The sequence below is a fragment of the Hemiscyllium ocellatum genome, chromosome 34 (assembly GCF_020745735.1).
Source record: "Hemiscyllium ocellatum isolate sHemOce1 chromosome 34, sHemOce1.pat.X.cur, whole genome shotgun sequence".
Taxonomy (NCBI): Eukaryota; Metazoa; Chordata; class Chondrichthyes; order Orectolobiformes; family Hemiscylliidae; genus Hemiscyllium; species Hemiscyllium ocellatum.
The window spans coordinates 10,535,160-10,552,273 of record NC_083434.1 but is presented as its reverse complement, the minus strand read 5'-3'; the positions used below and the strand labels follow the sequence as shown (position 1 = coordinate 10,552,273).

The following is a 17,114-nucleotide window of genomic DNA, read 5'->3' as shown; positions in this document are numbered from 1 at the left end:
GATGTTTCAAAGATGGTAAAATTAATAGATCATTTGTTACACTTCCCTGTACTAGATCTCAAAGAAAGGAGGTGGTTAGTTTAAAATCAAATAGCCTGCTCAGCAATGTTAAACTCAATGTGGAAAAGGGTCACGTTGGAAAAGCCCAGTAGGTCAGGCGGCATCCAAGAAGGAGGAGAGTCGACGTTTCGGGCGCAAGCCATTCATCAGGAATGTGAAGGGGGAAGGGAGATGAGAGATAAATATGGGGTGGGGGTGAAGCTGGGGGGGGTGGGGGTGGTGGTGAAGGCTATAGGTGGATGCAGCTGGGGTGGGGGTGGGGGTGAGGGAGGGGTGGTAATTGTGATCGATCAGTGGGGATGTAGCACTTTCAAGTTCTTGGATGCCCCTTAGCTCTTTGTCTGGAACATTTTCTGAAAGAAATATTTGACAATCAATTTTGTTAATAACCAGATCTTATAAACAGCAAAGAGATGAAAGGTAAGTCGATCTGTTTTCATGGCATGTGTTGGGGATAGATATTGGCCAGGCCACCATGAGATTTTCATGCCATTCTTTGAAGAAATGCAACCAGAACAGACAAGCTTTATACCTGATCTAAACGATGACATTTGTAACAGTATATTGCTCTCTCAGTTCACACTGAAGTGTAATATAGAATATGTCTAATAAAACAAAACATTTAAAAAGTGAGTAGATCAGCTGCTAGACAACACACAACATATTTGCTTTTTTTCAAATTTTGCACTTTTTTCTTTTTACACCAGTTGTTTTGAGGATCCCAATCAAAGACAGTTATTCCCCATTACTTTCTGTTGACAAACTGTTGTACACTTTGTATCTGCAAATGAAACTGAGGCAAGTTATATTGATATGCTTATTTTTCCAGTTCTATTGTTAATGGGATTTTCAATGAATTGCATCAACTGTTTGTTTTACAGAGGCAATTCAGGAAATTCCAAATGATAAAACCCTGTGCATTACCCTCAGGGAACAACCTTTTTGACACCCGTTTGCATTGTCTGCCAAGACAAAGAGCTCTTTAGTCTCATAGACTGAACGACAAGAACAATTCAGAATGGTTCAAATCAGGTGAGTTCAACATAATCAATTATCAAGAATCAATGATAAGCGCACACAGAAACATAAAATTGTACCATTACACATGGGATTTTCCCAGAAGTTCTGAAATTGCAACATATACTTCTTTTTGTAATTATAGGATATCTTTTGCAAGCCAACTGAGTAAGAACTTTCAAGGACAAAACCTTCCTTCAAATACTAGCTTTTTCATATACAAGTAGTTAATTTTTTTTAGGTAAGATCCACATAAGATCCATAAATTCAGTCCTTGGGGTTACTGAATCCTTCAAATATTTATTTGGAATTCTACAATTTTGGAGAATAAAGGGTGTCCTTAGTGCAATACCCACATGAAAATATAATGACACTAAGTTAAATTAAAAAAAACAAATTAATCAGGTGTGGGGGTTAAGAAATTTAGCACAAGGATCACTGTACAAATAACTAGTATCCTTTCACAGCATTTTAGGCTGTTTATCAAATTTGGCACTCTGCTGTCTTAAAACAATTAGAACATGCAGCATTATTCTATGTGCAGTTACCTGACTACAAGTGACGTGCAAATGCTTAGCACTCCTTAGCAAACAGGTAAAACCAGTTTGCAAGGAAAATTCATTGGAAGTTGGAATAGAAACTGGAGTAATTTCAAAGGTGAAGAAAGGAAGATTGTGTCTTTCACAATCTCAGGATGTCTGAAAGCTCCTTACAATGAATGCATTGAAATGCTGTCACTATCATAATGTAGAAAATGTGCAGTACGCTTCCACAAGAAGCTGTGTGACAATGATGGGATAATCGTTTTTCTGATATTGATTGAGAAATAAATATTGAGCACAACAGAAGGGATAATTTACTCTTCTTCAAAATAATGCCATGGGATCTTTTATACTCACTTATGAGCAGATGGACCTTTATGTAACATGTGAAAGCACCAACACTGCAGCACTGTTTCTGCACTGCACTGAACGGTTTGGTTCAGGTCCTAAAATGAACAGTGGTCCCCAATTTATGAACATCGATTTAAGAATACTTATCCCACAGAGGATCCATTATTCCCATTGTGGAACAGCCAGTCATCTCCAGCATTTGTGGAACTAATAATGATACAACATCTAATGGTCCATACCTCGGTTATGTTGCTGTAGAAGAACTGTCTAAAGGTTGCACTGAAAGTTCAGACTGTCGTTATGCAAGGTCAACTTGCTGCCATTATGTCAGGCTGTAGATGTCTGGGTTTACAATGGCATTCCATAGGTTACTAGTATTGCTGAAATGCCCCGCTCCTCACCAAGAAATGGCAGTGGCTTCACGCTTGAATCTATTTTCCTCACTCATAGTGACAACATTTATGCACCTACACCTGCCACTTCTCCAGGGTCCTTGCAGTTGTTGACCAACTCATTCAGAGTGTTGAACTCAAGTTGAAGTGGTGCAATCTTAAATCCAGTTCTTCCAGATCCACTATTGTTTAAGGTGCACCTCCAAGGTTATTTGCAGTCTTCTCAAGTGAAGGGCAGCAACTTTCCACCAGCCAGACTGCAGCCACTGGCTAACTATCTTACGAAGCACACAGGTATGCAAAGGTTTGTGGAAAAGGTATATTTGTCACATCCCTAATGTATGATGTCAATTTAAGTTTTAAATTTGGATCGGAATGTGTATTATTCTTACATTTGGGTCTTACAATGTAGGAAGGAGGACAAAGTGATGGTTAATTAAAGGAGAAAGGTGAGTTGTGGGACTGTTTCGGAACTGGCAGATGTGATTCAGGTGAATGCTATCACTCAAATTAATTTTTAAACATTCATTCATTGGATTTGGCATCACAGTTAATTTGGCTGAAACTGTTGGGAGGGAAATGCATAGCAGGTAGCTAACTAGATATTAACTGTTTTACATTGTCATCTAAAATTAAAACTATCCTTGTACTGTGTTCATAAAGGCTGGTTATTTCTCAGTATAGAAGAGTTTTAAATAGGATATAATCTATACCCATTCACATAAGATTGCAGGCTTGTCACCTGCATTTATTAAACACTTGCCTCAGACTCCTGGTGTCCAGATCACAGGGGTAGTGACAGACCGCATCTGTAAGCAGAGCTGTAGATAATTCTGCAGTCAGGTTGCACGAATGGTTTGGACGATGGATTCATAAAGAATCAGAGTATGCTGATTTTGGTCACCTTGAATCCAATCTTCATAACAACATCAATGTAATGCAACCCATTCATCCAAAAAGAAAGGGAATTTGCATCATGTAAACTGTCCATCACTGGATTGCCAGTTCTAATTTGAGCGAGTAAAAAGAGTTTTCCCAAAATACACAAACTATCATGGGAAATGACAAAAATACAAACAAGGTTTGGATGTGCTGAGATGGCATAGCTACAAATAATTAAGTTTAAAAAATTCACAAAAGCTTACAATTCACTACATTTATCTGAAGTTGATATTGTCCAATCTTCTATTCATAGTACAGTTTATCCCCTCCCTTTTCCCAAGCTGTGGATTCCTTAGCATACTGGGTTAGTACAATATTAAAACTAAAACTGATGATTTTATTTCTAATTAGCTTTAAAGATCATAATTAAACAAAGCAAAGCGCAATTAGATCATTAAAAAACTCAGGGTGCTTCTCGTCTGTTGAAAGAACAGCAAAATCAAGTGCTGATACAGCTGTTTACAGGTTATTATAATATACATTTAGAATCTCTCCATTTCAAAAAGAAAATGAAATTCAAGCAGCTGAAAGAATGAGCTAAAACAATTAACCAATTTTACAAACTAAGTGCCTAATAAGACTAGACAAAACATTAGTGTTTGAAAATAGGCTGGCTGTTAAGAAGAGGTTATACAAAATAATTATCAATATATATTTTTCTTTTGCTTTCTCCATTTACCCCAATCCTATTCTTCGCACTCCTGGGAATGGCAGCTGATGGAGTGACAGACAAAGAAACCTGGAGGTTACCGAAACAAATCCTTTCTCCCCCATTTTGTGTACAAATTAAGGGTGATAGGTTGTATTTTGCCTGAAATGAATATGTGAAAAGAATGTAAAAAGTAACTTTCAGAACCTCATAACATTCCAAAACACTCTACAATCGATGTAGTTCTTTTGCATCATGTCCATCTGTGTCAGTAGACTGCCTTACGATTTTTGAACGAATAATTTTATTGTCATGTGTATTTTACATTGAAAAAAACCCAGTAAAATACAGTAAAAAGCTTTTTTTCATTGTCACCCATGATCCGGCGTCATTTTTAATTGTTTTAAGAATAAGAACAAAAAGGAAGATATATTGGAAAGACAGTCCATCAGTCCTGAGCCAACTCACCATCAATGATGTCTATGCCACCATCCCTCCTCCACTGCATCGTTGCCATCTACACCAGATCCAACCAACACTGAAGTCACTCTGCGTCAGGTGTCATCTTTCACCTCTAGGACAATTCTCCTCCCCCACTGCCTCACCATCAGTGCTGGACTTATCCAACAAAGTCACCGATCCTCAGGCGCCAACTTTCACCGCTGGGCCTATCTTGCCAATGTTACCTCCACTGAAGTAGCAGAAACAGATTCTGATACCAGGTCAAATGTCGCCCTCGGAAAATAAGGGCTCACTTGAGTCTGTTCTGGGCTCACTTGCCACCTCCAGGAGGTCTGCGCTGGGTCCACTTGAGTTCATGCTGCTGCCTGAACTCAGGCTCCGAAGTCCTACTCTGCTGCCCATTTTGATGATATTACTATGTTTTTATATCATCCAAAATACAATATCTCTCATAGAATGGGAATATACCTACTTCCTCCTCAACACCTCCCTCTTCCCTTCAAAACAAAATACATAACCAACATTCCTATAGTATCAGACTGGGCTGACTCACATGGTTATTTAAGAGGCAAAATCAAAAGTAAGGTTCATTTATACTGTGTCTTCCATAAATTCAGAATGTCCTACAAAGCTTTAAAACCAATGAAATACTTTTGAAGTGCAGGCACTGTTGGAAACATGGTGAATGTAAAGTCGCTATTGTCTTCCCAGACTGCTGCTCTCTCTTTGAGAGAGATGACTGGTGGTGGTTTAATGGGGGTCACCACAACTCAGGCAAGAGGAGAGTTGAAAAGGTGAGTCTATCATAGTAATCTGATACTGATAGGAACTGAACCCAAACTATTGGCATCACTTGGAATTACAAACTAAACGTCTAGTCAACTGAGCTACACCAGCCCCTTGAATGCATTCGACGTACAGCAATGTGAACAGTGAGCAAGGATTGGTGCTGGGTCCACTGTTTACCATCATTTTATATCAATGATTTGGATGTGGACATTGGAGGCATGGTTAGTAAGTTTGCAGATGACACCAAAATAGGTGGTGTAGTGGATAGTGAAGCCAATTATTTTAAGAGTACAACGGAACCTTGATCAGATGGGCCGAGTGGCTGATGGAGTTTAATTTAGGTAAATGTGAGGTATTGCATTTTGGTAAGTCAAAGCAGAGCAGGACTTACACAATAATGGTAGTGCCCTAGGGAATATTGATACACAAAAAGAGAGCTGGAGTGCAGGAGCATTGTTCCTTGGAAGTGGAGTCGCAGATAGACAGAGTGGTGAAGGCAGCATTTGGCAAGCTTGCCTTCATTGATTAGAACATTGAGTATAGGAGTTGGAACGTCATGTTGCTGCTGTACAGGACTTGGTGAGGCCATGTTTAAAATACTATGTACAATTCTGGTCGCCCATCTATAATTTGTTAAACCTAAGAGGATGCAGAAAAGATTTACCAGGATATTGCCATGACCAAAAGATTTAACTTCTAGGGAGAGGCTGAATCAGCTGGGGTTAATTTTCCCTGGAGTGTCGAATGCCGAGGGGTGACTTAGAGAGGTTGATAAGGTCATGAGGGGCATAGAGAGGGAGAGTCTTTTACATAGAACATAGAAAAATACAGCGCAGTACAGGCCCTTCGGCCCTCGATGTTGCCCCCATCCAAGCCCACCTAACCTACACTAGCCCACTATCCTCCATATGCCTATCCAATGCCCGTTTAAATGCCCATAAAGAGGGAGAGTCCACCACTGTTACTGGTAGGGCATTCCATGAACTCACGACTTGCTGAGTAAAGAATCTACCCCAAACATCTGTCCTATACCTACCACCCCTTAATTTAAAGCTATGCCCCCGCGTAATAGCTGACTCCATACGTGGAAAAAGGTTCTCATGGTCAACCCTATCTAAACCCCTAATCATCTTGTAGCTCTATAGCATGCTGGGAATCTGATGGATTCTGCATCTTTAGATTACTTACAGTGTGGAAACAGGCCCTTCGGCCCAACAAGTCCACACCAACCCGCCAAAGCGCACCCACCTCCACATAATACTACGGGCAATTTAGCATGGCCAATTCACCTAACCTGCACAATTTTGGACCGTGGGAGGAAACCGGAGCACCCGGAGGAAACCCACGCAGACACGGACAGAATGTGCAAACTCCACACAGTCAGTCGCCTGAGGCGGGAATTGAACCCCGGTCTCTGGCACTGTGAGGCAGCAGTGCTAACCACTGTTACACCGTGTCGTTTTGAAGGGTTTGGTTTCAGGTCTCACCTGAAATACAGGACCTTCAACATTTCAGCAACCCTCTGTACTGTGCTGGACTGCAGCATGGACTATTATGCTCATGCCCTTGGCTGGGACCTGAACCCAGAAACATGGGACTGACAGACAAGAGTGCTGCCAAATGAGCCACATATCTAGTCTAATGAGCCACATATCTACCCATACAGAATGGAAACAGACCCTTTGGTCCAACTCATCCGCACTGAGTAGGGTGGAAGCATTCAAAACTAGAGGGCATAGGTTTAAGGTGAGGGGGAAAGATTTAAAAGAACCTGAGTAACCTTTCACACAGACGGTGGTGTGTGTATAGAATGAGCTGCCAGAGGAAACAACACTTAGAAGGCATGTAGATGGGTATTTGAATAGGAAGGGTTTAGAGAGATATGGGCCATATACAGGCAAATGGGACACATCAGAATCCCTGGTCAGTGCGGATGAGTTGGACCAAAGGGTCTGTTTCCATTCTGTATGGGTCTATGACTAGATAAGGATCTTGTTATCTTGGTTGTGGAATAGTTATTGGCCAAGATACAAGGGAAAATTTGTGTGCTGTTCTTGAAAATAATGTCACAGGATCTTTTAGATATTTTTAATCAAGGTATCAGACGTGTCATGACACACCTGTGGAGTCAGTAGGACTTAAACCCAGACCTTGTGGTCCACAAGTAGAGACACTAACACTTTATCACAAGAGCTCTACAACATTGACAGGACTGTTAAATTAACATCTCTTTTGAAGGACAGTGCCTATGCGCATGTAGCATCCTCTCTGCATCACACTGAAGTGCCAACCTGGCTCCAGTCTTGAGTGGAACTCATTAGATCCATGGTTGATGATCATATTGCCCTGCCGTTTCGAAATGATGCAAACACCGAATGCCAGTGGAAGAAAAGTCACAATGTACCCTTTGGTCCAACAGCAAAGTCACAGCAACAAAATGTAACCTTCTGAATACAAGCACTAGAATCGATATGTTTTCACATTTTAATGCTTGCTCACAGTGCTTTTCCAATACAAACAAAGGTAATGGCTCAGCTGGCTACTAACATGCTGATATTTTTTACTCACCGCATAAGTACAATTTCACAGCATTTCTCAGTCATGGATCATGTTCCCAGTAAACAGGTCTCCATTTTGAAAATGATCAGGGAGAACTCATGCTGTTAAGATTGAGATTTAGCAAGGATGTGACATATCAAACTGGAACTTCATGGGTGTAAACACCCCATCTCTTTTCCAGCCCAATTTTGAAAACCACACAAATAAGTACTTTTGAAAAGAGTGAGAGACTAGCCACATACTCTTATTTTTTATTCCACATAAATTTAAGAAAAATCTTTCTGCTAATTGGATCCTGACAGGGAGTGAGTTGAGCAAGGATTGTGCAAACAGTATAGCAGTTAATTCTGAACAAGCCCAATAGATTCTCAAAAGTAAGTAAAAACAAAATATTGCGAATACTGAAATCAGAAATAAAAACAAAGTACTGGAAAGGCTCAGCAGATCTGGCGGCATGTATGGAGAGAGAAACAGTGTTAATTTTGAGTTGAACATAATTCTTCTTCAAAAGCGAAGGAAAGTTGAAATGTAAAATGTTTATTCTATTGAATGGGGAGAGTGGCAGAGAGGGGGAAGAAGATAAGAAAAGGTGTGGGACGAGAGATGACATGACAAAGGCAGATCTTAGAAGAAAGGGCAAAGGGTGTGATATTGGTCATAGTAATGTAGCAAATCACTTGTCCAGAATGAGTGTGACTGGCCGAATAACAGCTCTGTCCAAAAGCAAAGATACACAAGGAAAGATTCAGACATGGCAACAAAAAGAACCAAAGTAAAAGGGCAGAATTCACAGTCTGAAATTTTTGAACTGGATATTGAGTTCAGAAAACTGTAAAGGCTGAATTAGAAGATGAAGTGCTTTGTTATAACACTCAGCAAGTCAAGAACTCTAATTCTCAAAGGACTCTACTATATGTAGAATCAACTGATTGACTCAACTCTTCCTTTCTTCCTGATCCTCCACTTTCCTCTTCAGCCAGAATCATGGGTAATTTCCATAATTCTTCCTAGATACAGACTGGCAGAATAGCATCTCTGATAGTGATTAAATCAACTAGCCACAAACTGTACAGTGCTCTGTCTAATTAATAGACCTAGAACTAGACTAAGAAATCAGCACTGTGGCACACAAAGATTTGAAATTGAGGGGTTTGAAAATTCAAATCTCCAGCTTCAATTTTCCTTTTGTAAACAGTATCGCGATCAATGATCAAATAAGTTTCTGCAATTGTAAAGAAGCATTTTGGTACAACAAACATGGGTAGTGGTTATACAATTAATGAGTTTTGGATAGTGTTGTCGAACAGAGGGACCCAGAGGTACAGGTACATAATTCTTTGAAGCTTGCATCACATATAGACAGGCTGGTTAAAAGGGAGTTTGACATACTTGCCTTCATTGCTCAGTCGTTTGAGAATAGGAGTTAGGAAGTCATGTTAAAGTTGTACAGGACACTTGTGAGACCTTTTCTGGAATATGGTGTCCAGTTCAAGTGGCTCAGTTATGGGAAGGATATTATTAAGCTGGAGAGGGTTCAGAAGAGATTTACCAGATGTTGCCAGATATGGAAGGTAGGAGTTATAAAGAAAGGTTAGATAAGTGGGACTTCTTTCACTGGAACATAGGAAGTTGAGAGGCGACCATATACAAGTCTATAAAATAATGAGGGGTACAAATAGAGTTAATTGTAGTTGCCTTTTCCGTGGGATGGGGAATTTCAAGACTAGTAAGCACATTTTTAAGGTGAGAGGAGCAAGCAACACATACACAAAAGTTGTACGACCAAATCTCACCACTGAAACACAAGCAAATAATTCAAATTGAAATTCCATGACAATATTAAGGATGTGCTGCACTGTCAAAGATGCTGTATTTATGGATGAAATATTAAACCTTCTCTGGTACATATAAGATAGCGTATGGCACCATCTCAGAACAGCAAAAGAACAACAAGAAAGTTCTATCTAATGTCCAGGCTAATATCTGACCCTTGACTTTGCTGTGCATAAATTGGCTGCCACATTTCCTGTTTTTTACAACTTCAGAAGTATTTAATTTACTATAAGACAATTGAGACATCCTGAGGTTGTGAAAGGTGCTAAATAAAGTCAATTTGTTTTTCCCCTACGCTAAACTACAAAACTTTAGTCTAAGATGCAGTCCATCAACAGTGCCTCCTTAGCTTCCTTTAGCATCCAATTATTGCACATATTGCATTTCATCCTATGCTATCAACTGCTGGCAAATTAAAATGGCAGTCTTTTTCTTTGGAAGGAGCCAGGAGAAATGAGAGATTTAGATTTTGTCTACCAATGCATAGTACTTCAGTGACTTCATTATGGTGAAAAATAAATTTATATTCTAAATTTCTTTCTAGCAATGATGCTTATATTTCAATCTTACACATTATGAGGGAGCACACTCCATGTTTTTAAAATGATTTCCATGGTATGAACACTCATCTATCAAACAGGAGTTAAATGACTGCCTGGTTCTATTTCCATCCAGAATAGATCTACATTGATCTGCCATTTAAGTTAAGATCAAAATCCTCTTGTATGCCTTTGATTCTCCGGATCATAACCTGTTAATTAAATTAAGTCATGTTTCAAAGAGCAAACTGTTGACTGATTCATTAGACTTTGAGTGTTGATAGAAAGTTGAATATTGGAATATACCAATTCTTTGTCTGATCTACAAAGGTAACATCACTTCAAATGTTAAAAATCACACAACACCACATTATAGTCCAACAGGTTTAACTGGAAGTACACTAGCTTTCGGAGCGCCGCTCCTTCATCAGGTGGCATCATCGGCATCTCCAAATCATCGCTTCAAATGAGTCATCTCATCTCAGAGTCAAAGGGTTGAGATTTGAATTCCCATTCTAGAAAACTAAGCACAAAACTCTTGGCTGGAATTCTAGTGCAGTACCCATTCTCCACTCTTTGAAAGTTAAGTTGTTTGGATGAATTCTGAAAGCAAGGCACTCTTAGCTGCATAACACAGATTCTATAGGACTATTACAAAGAGGAGCAGGAAAATCCTCTGATGTCCTAGTCATATGTTTATCTCACAACCATTACTAAAACATAACATCTGGTAATTATCAAATTACGGTATGTAGGATCATACTGTGTGCAAAAATTATTGCCATGATTGCAATTCAAAAATACTTCACCAGATCATGAAGGACTTTTGGATGTTCTATGGTGGTCTAAAGTGCCTAGGCTACAAAAGCTGGTCCTTTTTTCTTCTGTATTCCAATATCAAAATATACACAGAGAATGTAAGACATGGAATTCTTTGCCATGAAAAGCCATTGAAAAAAATGAAGGTTTGAAAGGGATTTAGATTGCTGTTTAATAATAAATAGCCATGTTAAAAATGTTCCAAGTTAGCAGAAACCTCAAATTAGTTATGTTTCATGTGGAGAAAGGTATTAACATAATGGTTGTAATTTATGCTATGGTTAAAGCTATGTGAAGCTCACAGAAGATACTTACAACCTTATTCCACAAGAGTCCAGTAGTGTGGTACTCTTTGATGTAGGCCTGGAGCTCTGTCCAGATACTGAGAAATGATTTGACCCATTCCACGTGTCTCTTGTCACTGCGGTTGAATAAAGAATTAATTAACAACAATGTTGAGATTACCTTGTGCAATGCTATTTACTATGACATTGCAGCAGTTACTTTCAAGTTTCCACACAAATTATTGAAACCATCCAGATAAAGAGACTAACATTCAAACTTATGACATTAGAATATATTTTAACAAATAATTATGTTAGGTGTTAACTTTTTTAAGGGAAAAATTTGCTATATTTCTTAGTAAGTCCTTGATTCTTGAGTAATTATTCTCAAATACAATACTAATACTTCCATAAGGGAAAGGAGAAATTTGGCAGAGAAAAATCAACAAGGGATAAAAAGGTGGCAAGATAACCTGGATATATTGGGGCTTATGTATGCACCATTGTGGCATTTGTCAGGGACGGAGTTTTTTCTACCAGATCATGGTATCTTGGGTGTCCATATAATGAGATTATAAGCATTCTACACCAGACAACTGCCAAATGAAAAAGGGTGATGGTGGTATTAGTGGAAGTGTTGAAACACCTCCATTCTCAACAGCAAAACATTTTGTCCACAAAAATGGCATTCACTCCTAATGGAAGGATGGCAAGTAGTCAAGAGGCAAAAAGGTAAATTAAAACAAAATAAATAAGTAAGAAGAGCAAAGAGGAAAAATACAAGAGTTGGCCCATCACTATGCTCAGAGGCCTGGAAGAGGCTGGTTAAATGGATCACATAGTAATTGTTATAATTAAATGTAGTTATTGACTCCATGAGTCTTACCTTTTTATTGAGATTCTATCGAAAACAGAAAAGGATAGCAGATACTACTGGAAAACTAAAAAAAAACTTCCTTTGGTAGAAAGTATCCTTTGGTCATTCTGGGATCTGGCTCTGAGAAGCTATTGTCATCAGAAATCTTTTTTTGATGTTCCATGATTAAACGGTCATTGGCCCAAAGCCACAGAAAGAACCTTGGATAATTTGTGAATTGGATGAACGTTTGGTGGGAAAGCTGTACAGTGAGGTCTAATTGAAAGTGAACGATTAATGTTATCATTTGAACCAGTGGATTTAAGGACAACCAATGTAGTCAACTGATCATAATATGTATCATCTTCTGAGCTGTTATTTTGCATTTTGAGTAAGTTGTTCCAATTTTTTTGTCACGATAAGCGAAAATATTCTGAATTTTTCGGAATAACAAAATAATAAGACCACTAATTTCAGCTATCATTGTCTAGGAAATCATTTTGCAGTTTGGCACTGCTATTCACAATTTATACAAATTATTTAAATTTTGACTCAAAATTACAATTTCTAACTTTCTGGATGAATTCAAATTTGGAGGGGATTGTCCAAAATCTCACTGAGATTATAGACCATAAGACATAGGAGTGGAAGTAAGGCCATTTGGCCCATCGAGTCCACTCCCCCATTCAATCATGGCTGATGGGCATTTCAACTCCACTTACCCGCATTCTCCCCGTAGCCCTTAATTCTTCATGACATCAAGAATCTATCAATCTCTGCCTTGAAGACATTTAGCGTCCCGGTCTCCACTGCACTCTGCGGCAATGAATTCCACAGGCCCACCACTCTCTGGCTGAAGAAATGTCTCCGCATTTCTGTTCTGAATTTACCCCTCTAATTCGAAGGCTGTGTCCACGCTGTCTCCTCGCCTAACGGAAACAATTTCCTAGCGTCGACCCTTTCCAAGCCATGTATTATCTTGTAAGTTTCTATTAAGTCTCCCCTCAATCTTCTAAACTCCAATGAATACAATCCCAGGATCCTTAGCCGTTCCTCGTATGTTAGACCAACCATTCCAGGAATCTCCGCTGGACATGTTCCAGTGCCAGTATGTCCTTCCTGAGGTGTGGGGACCAAAACTGGACACAGTACTCCAAATGGGGCCTAACCAGAGCTTTATAAAGTCTCAGTAGCACAACGGTGCTTTTATATTCCAACCCTCTTGAGATAAATGACAACATTGCATTCGCTTTCTTAATCACGGACTCAACCTGCATGTGTAGCTTTAGAGAATCCTTGACTAGCACTCCCAGATCCCTTTGTACTTTGGCTTTACGAATTTTCTCACCGTTTAGAAAGTAGTCTATGCTTTTATTCTTTTTTCCAAAGTGCAAGATCTCGCATTTGCTCACGTTGAATTCCATCAGCCATTTCCTGGACCACTCTCCCAAACTGTCTAGATCCTTCTGCAGCCTCCCCACTTCCTCAGTACTACCTGCCTGTCCATCTAACTTCGTATCATCGGCAAACTTCGCTAGAATGCCCCCAGTCCCTTCATCCAGATCATTAATATATAATGTGAACAACTGTGGCCCCAACACTGAACCCTGCGGGACACCGCTTGTCGCCAGCTGCCATTCTGCAAAAGAACCTTTTATCCCAACTCTCTGCCTTCTGTCAGACAGCCAATCCTCAATCCATACCAGTAGCTCACCTCGAACACCATGGGCCCTCATCTTGCTCAGCAACCTCCCGTGTGGCACCTTATCAAAGGGCTTTTGGAAGTCTAGATAGACCACATCCACTGGCTTTCCCTGGTCTAACCGACCTGTCACCTCTTCAAAGAATTCCAACAGGTTTGTCAGACACGACCTCCCCTTACTAAATCCATGTTGACTTGTTCTAATCAGACTTTGCTCTTCCAAGAATTTAGAAACCTCATCCTTAATGGATTCTAGAATTTTACCAACAACCGAGGTTAGGCTAATTGGCCTATAATTTTCCATCTTTTTGCCTTGATCCTTTCTTGAATAAGGAGGTTACAACAGTGATCTTCCAATCATCCAAGACTTTCCCTGACTCCAGTGACGTTTGAAAGATCTCAACCAATGCCTCCGCTATTTCCTCAGCCACTTCTCTCAGAACTCTAGGATGTATCCCATCAGAGCCAGGAGATTTATCAATTTTAAGACCTTCTAGCTTTTCTAGCACTTTCTCTTTTGTAATGGCAACCATACACAACTCAGCCCCTGACTCCCTTTAATTTTTGGGATATTACTCATGTCTTCCACTGTGAAGACTGACGCAAAGTACTTGTTAAGTTCTCCTCCTATTTCCTTATCTCCCATCACTAGGCTTCCAGCATCGGTTTGAAGTGGCCCAATGTCTACTTTTGCCTGTCGTTTGTTTCTTATGTATTGAAAGAAATTTTTACTATCATTTCTAATATTACTGGCTAGCCTACCTTCATATTTGATCCTCTCCTTCCTTATTTATCTCTTTGTTGTCCTCTGTTTGTTTTTGTAGCCTTCCCAATCTTCTGATTTCCCACTGCTCTTGGCCACTTTATAGGATCTCTCTTTTACTTTAATACATTTTCTGACTTCCTTTGTCAGCCATGGCTGTCTAATCACTCTCCGAAAAATCTTTCTTTTCTTGGGGGATGAACCTCTGTACAGTGTCCTCAATTATACCCATAAACTCCTGCCATTTTTGCTCTACTGTCTTCCCCGCTAGGCTCTGCTTCCAGTCTATTTTTGTCAGTTCCTCTCTCATGCCCTCATAATTACCTTTATATAACTGTAACACCATTACACCCGATTTTGCCTTCTCTCTTTCAAATTGCAGACTGAACTCTACCATATTATGATCGCTGCTTCCTAAGGATTCCCTTACTTTAAGATCTTTTATAAAGTCTGGTTCATTACAAAGCACTAGATCCAGAATTGCCTGCTCCCTTGTGGGCTCCAAACAAACTTCCAAAAAGCCATCCTGTAAGCAGTCTATGAATTCCCTTTCTTTGGATCCACTGGCAACATTATTTACCCAGTCCACCTGCATATTGAAGTCTCCCATTATCAAGGGTATAACCTCAGAATAAGGGGTTTTTTAAAGATAGAGAAGGAATATTTCCCTTCGAGGGTAGTCCCTGTCTAGAATCCTTTAAAGAGAAGGCTGCAGAGGTTGGGTCGTTAGATTTATCCAAAGCTGAGATATATAGATTTTTAATCAGTATGGGAATAAAGACTTATGAGGAAAAAGCAGAAAAATGGAGCTGAGAATGATCAGATCAGCCATGATCTCACTGAAAGTTCTGAGGAAGGGTCACTGGATCCAAAATGTTAACTTTGATTTCTCTTCACAGATGCTGCCAGACCTGCTGAACTTTTCTAGCAACTTCTGTTTTTGTTTGGTAGAGCACACTCGATAGCTGAATGGTCTGCTTCTACTCCTCTGTCTTCTAGTCTTATTGAAACTAAGAGTTATTATCTTTTATTACTGGGACTCAGAACTGATGTACTAATGTATGTTACTGGTTTGGAACCTTATACATATCATGGAATCACAGGGTGCAGTTCATGCATTTCCATCCATGCACAGGATGAATGTTGCTTTTCCCTTGCCCATAATAGGAAGGATCAAAGTTAGCAAAGTTTGGAAAAGTTCAACCTAGCTTCTGAAGCTCAAACTGTTACTAGATGCGGGTTGGGGAGGGAGGTTATATATGAAGCTCTGTACCTACATTCACCTGATGCATCAGGGCATACTGAAATTTATGGAAATAAACACCCCACTTAATAGCCAGCTATGATTTGTCTTTCGATAAATTTCATTTTTTCTTTGCGCCTATTGGAATCTTCAATGTGAGACAAGAATATGATGATACCAGACAAACCCGATGTTTGAATGACTTTCCGCTAAAGACTCTCTACTAGAAGAAAAATGATGAAAAAACCCAAGAGCTACTTAAAACAATCTACAGACTGTATTGTGACCAGTCTCTCAAGCTAGCCATTTGAAATTTGCATGGAAATTTCTCCTTGTATTCCCATGTTTTAATTCTTCTGCTTTGCTGACTTTATTTCATTCCTGATATGGCTGCAATTCTGCTTTTCATTCAGGAACTACTGGCAAGTCAGACTCCAATCTTGACTAAATTCAACATCCACACATATAAAAGACTACATGCACACTTAAAACTTCGTCCTACTTCCATGCTCCCATGCCAAGTCCATAGATATGAAGACAAGACACCAAGGTCACAATTTAACCCAAACAAAGGGGGTCTTATCTGCCAGCTCTAGAGCAAGTGAGACTCTAATATTATCTTCTCTGGGGAAGGCCTGCTATATTAGTTATTGATTAGGCACTTAAGTAGTCAGTGGCAGATATTCCCCTGTATCAAGCCATCCCACACTTGAGGACTACCAGATGAACAAAGGTAGGTAGTCCTACACTGCAGAAAATATCATCATCGGCTGCGAGCAAAACACTCAACAGAGGCTTAGAATTGTCAAACGACTCAGACCACAGGTAAGTGAAGGCAAATTTGGGGTCAAATGGAAGGGACTGTTGGCTTTAAGGATAGGGAGATGGATACAAGCTAGATCTCTTAACAGCCATTCACACTTTAACAGTGTTGTAGTCACAATAGATTCCTAAAGTAGCTACAATGGTATTTCTTTAAATTTTCCACACATGCCATTGTTACTATTGTGTTATTTCATCGGTATGCAGAGTGCATATACAGTAAATGAGTACAAAAATTCTAGGAGTTAAAATGGAGGATATGAGGAATTTTTGAGAATGTGGTGGGGTGCAGGAAGAGTCACAAGGGTAAGACCTTTAAAAGTTATTGTTAAAAGGTTTCCACATTCCGACTATGGTTCACAGCCTCCGAGGGGCAACAAACAACAAGTCCTTGGACAATTTCGCAATGAGGAGCGAGGGGCAAAGGGTGAGGAGGAGGAAGGATTGTAGTTGTAGTTGCTGACTCCCAACAATGCAGCCAGTGACACTG

General features: G+C 39.7%; 1 protein-coding gene across 1 annotated transcript in view; it reads right to left on the bottom strand.

Annotated features, from left to right (window-relative positions):
* cap2 (cyclase associated actin cytoskeleton regulatory protein 2) overlaps positions 1-17,114 on the bottom strand; it is a 232,355-nt gene that overhangs the window by 43,156 nt on the left and 172,085 nt on the right. Inside the window, exon 7 of the mRNA XM_060849866.1 lies at positions 11,270-11,375. Coding sequence (XP_060705849.1) covers positions 11,270-11,375 — 106 coding nt within the window. The remainder of the gene's footprint in view (positions 1-11,269; positions 11,376-17,114) is intronic.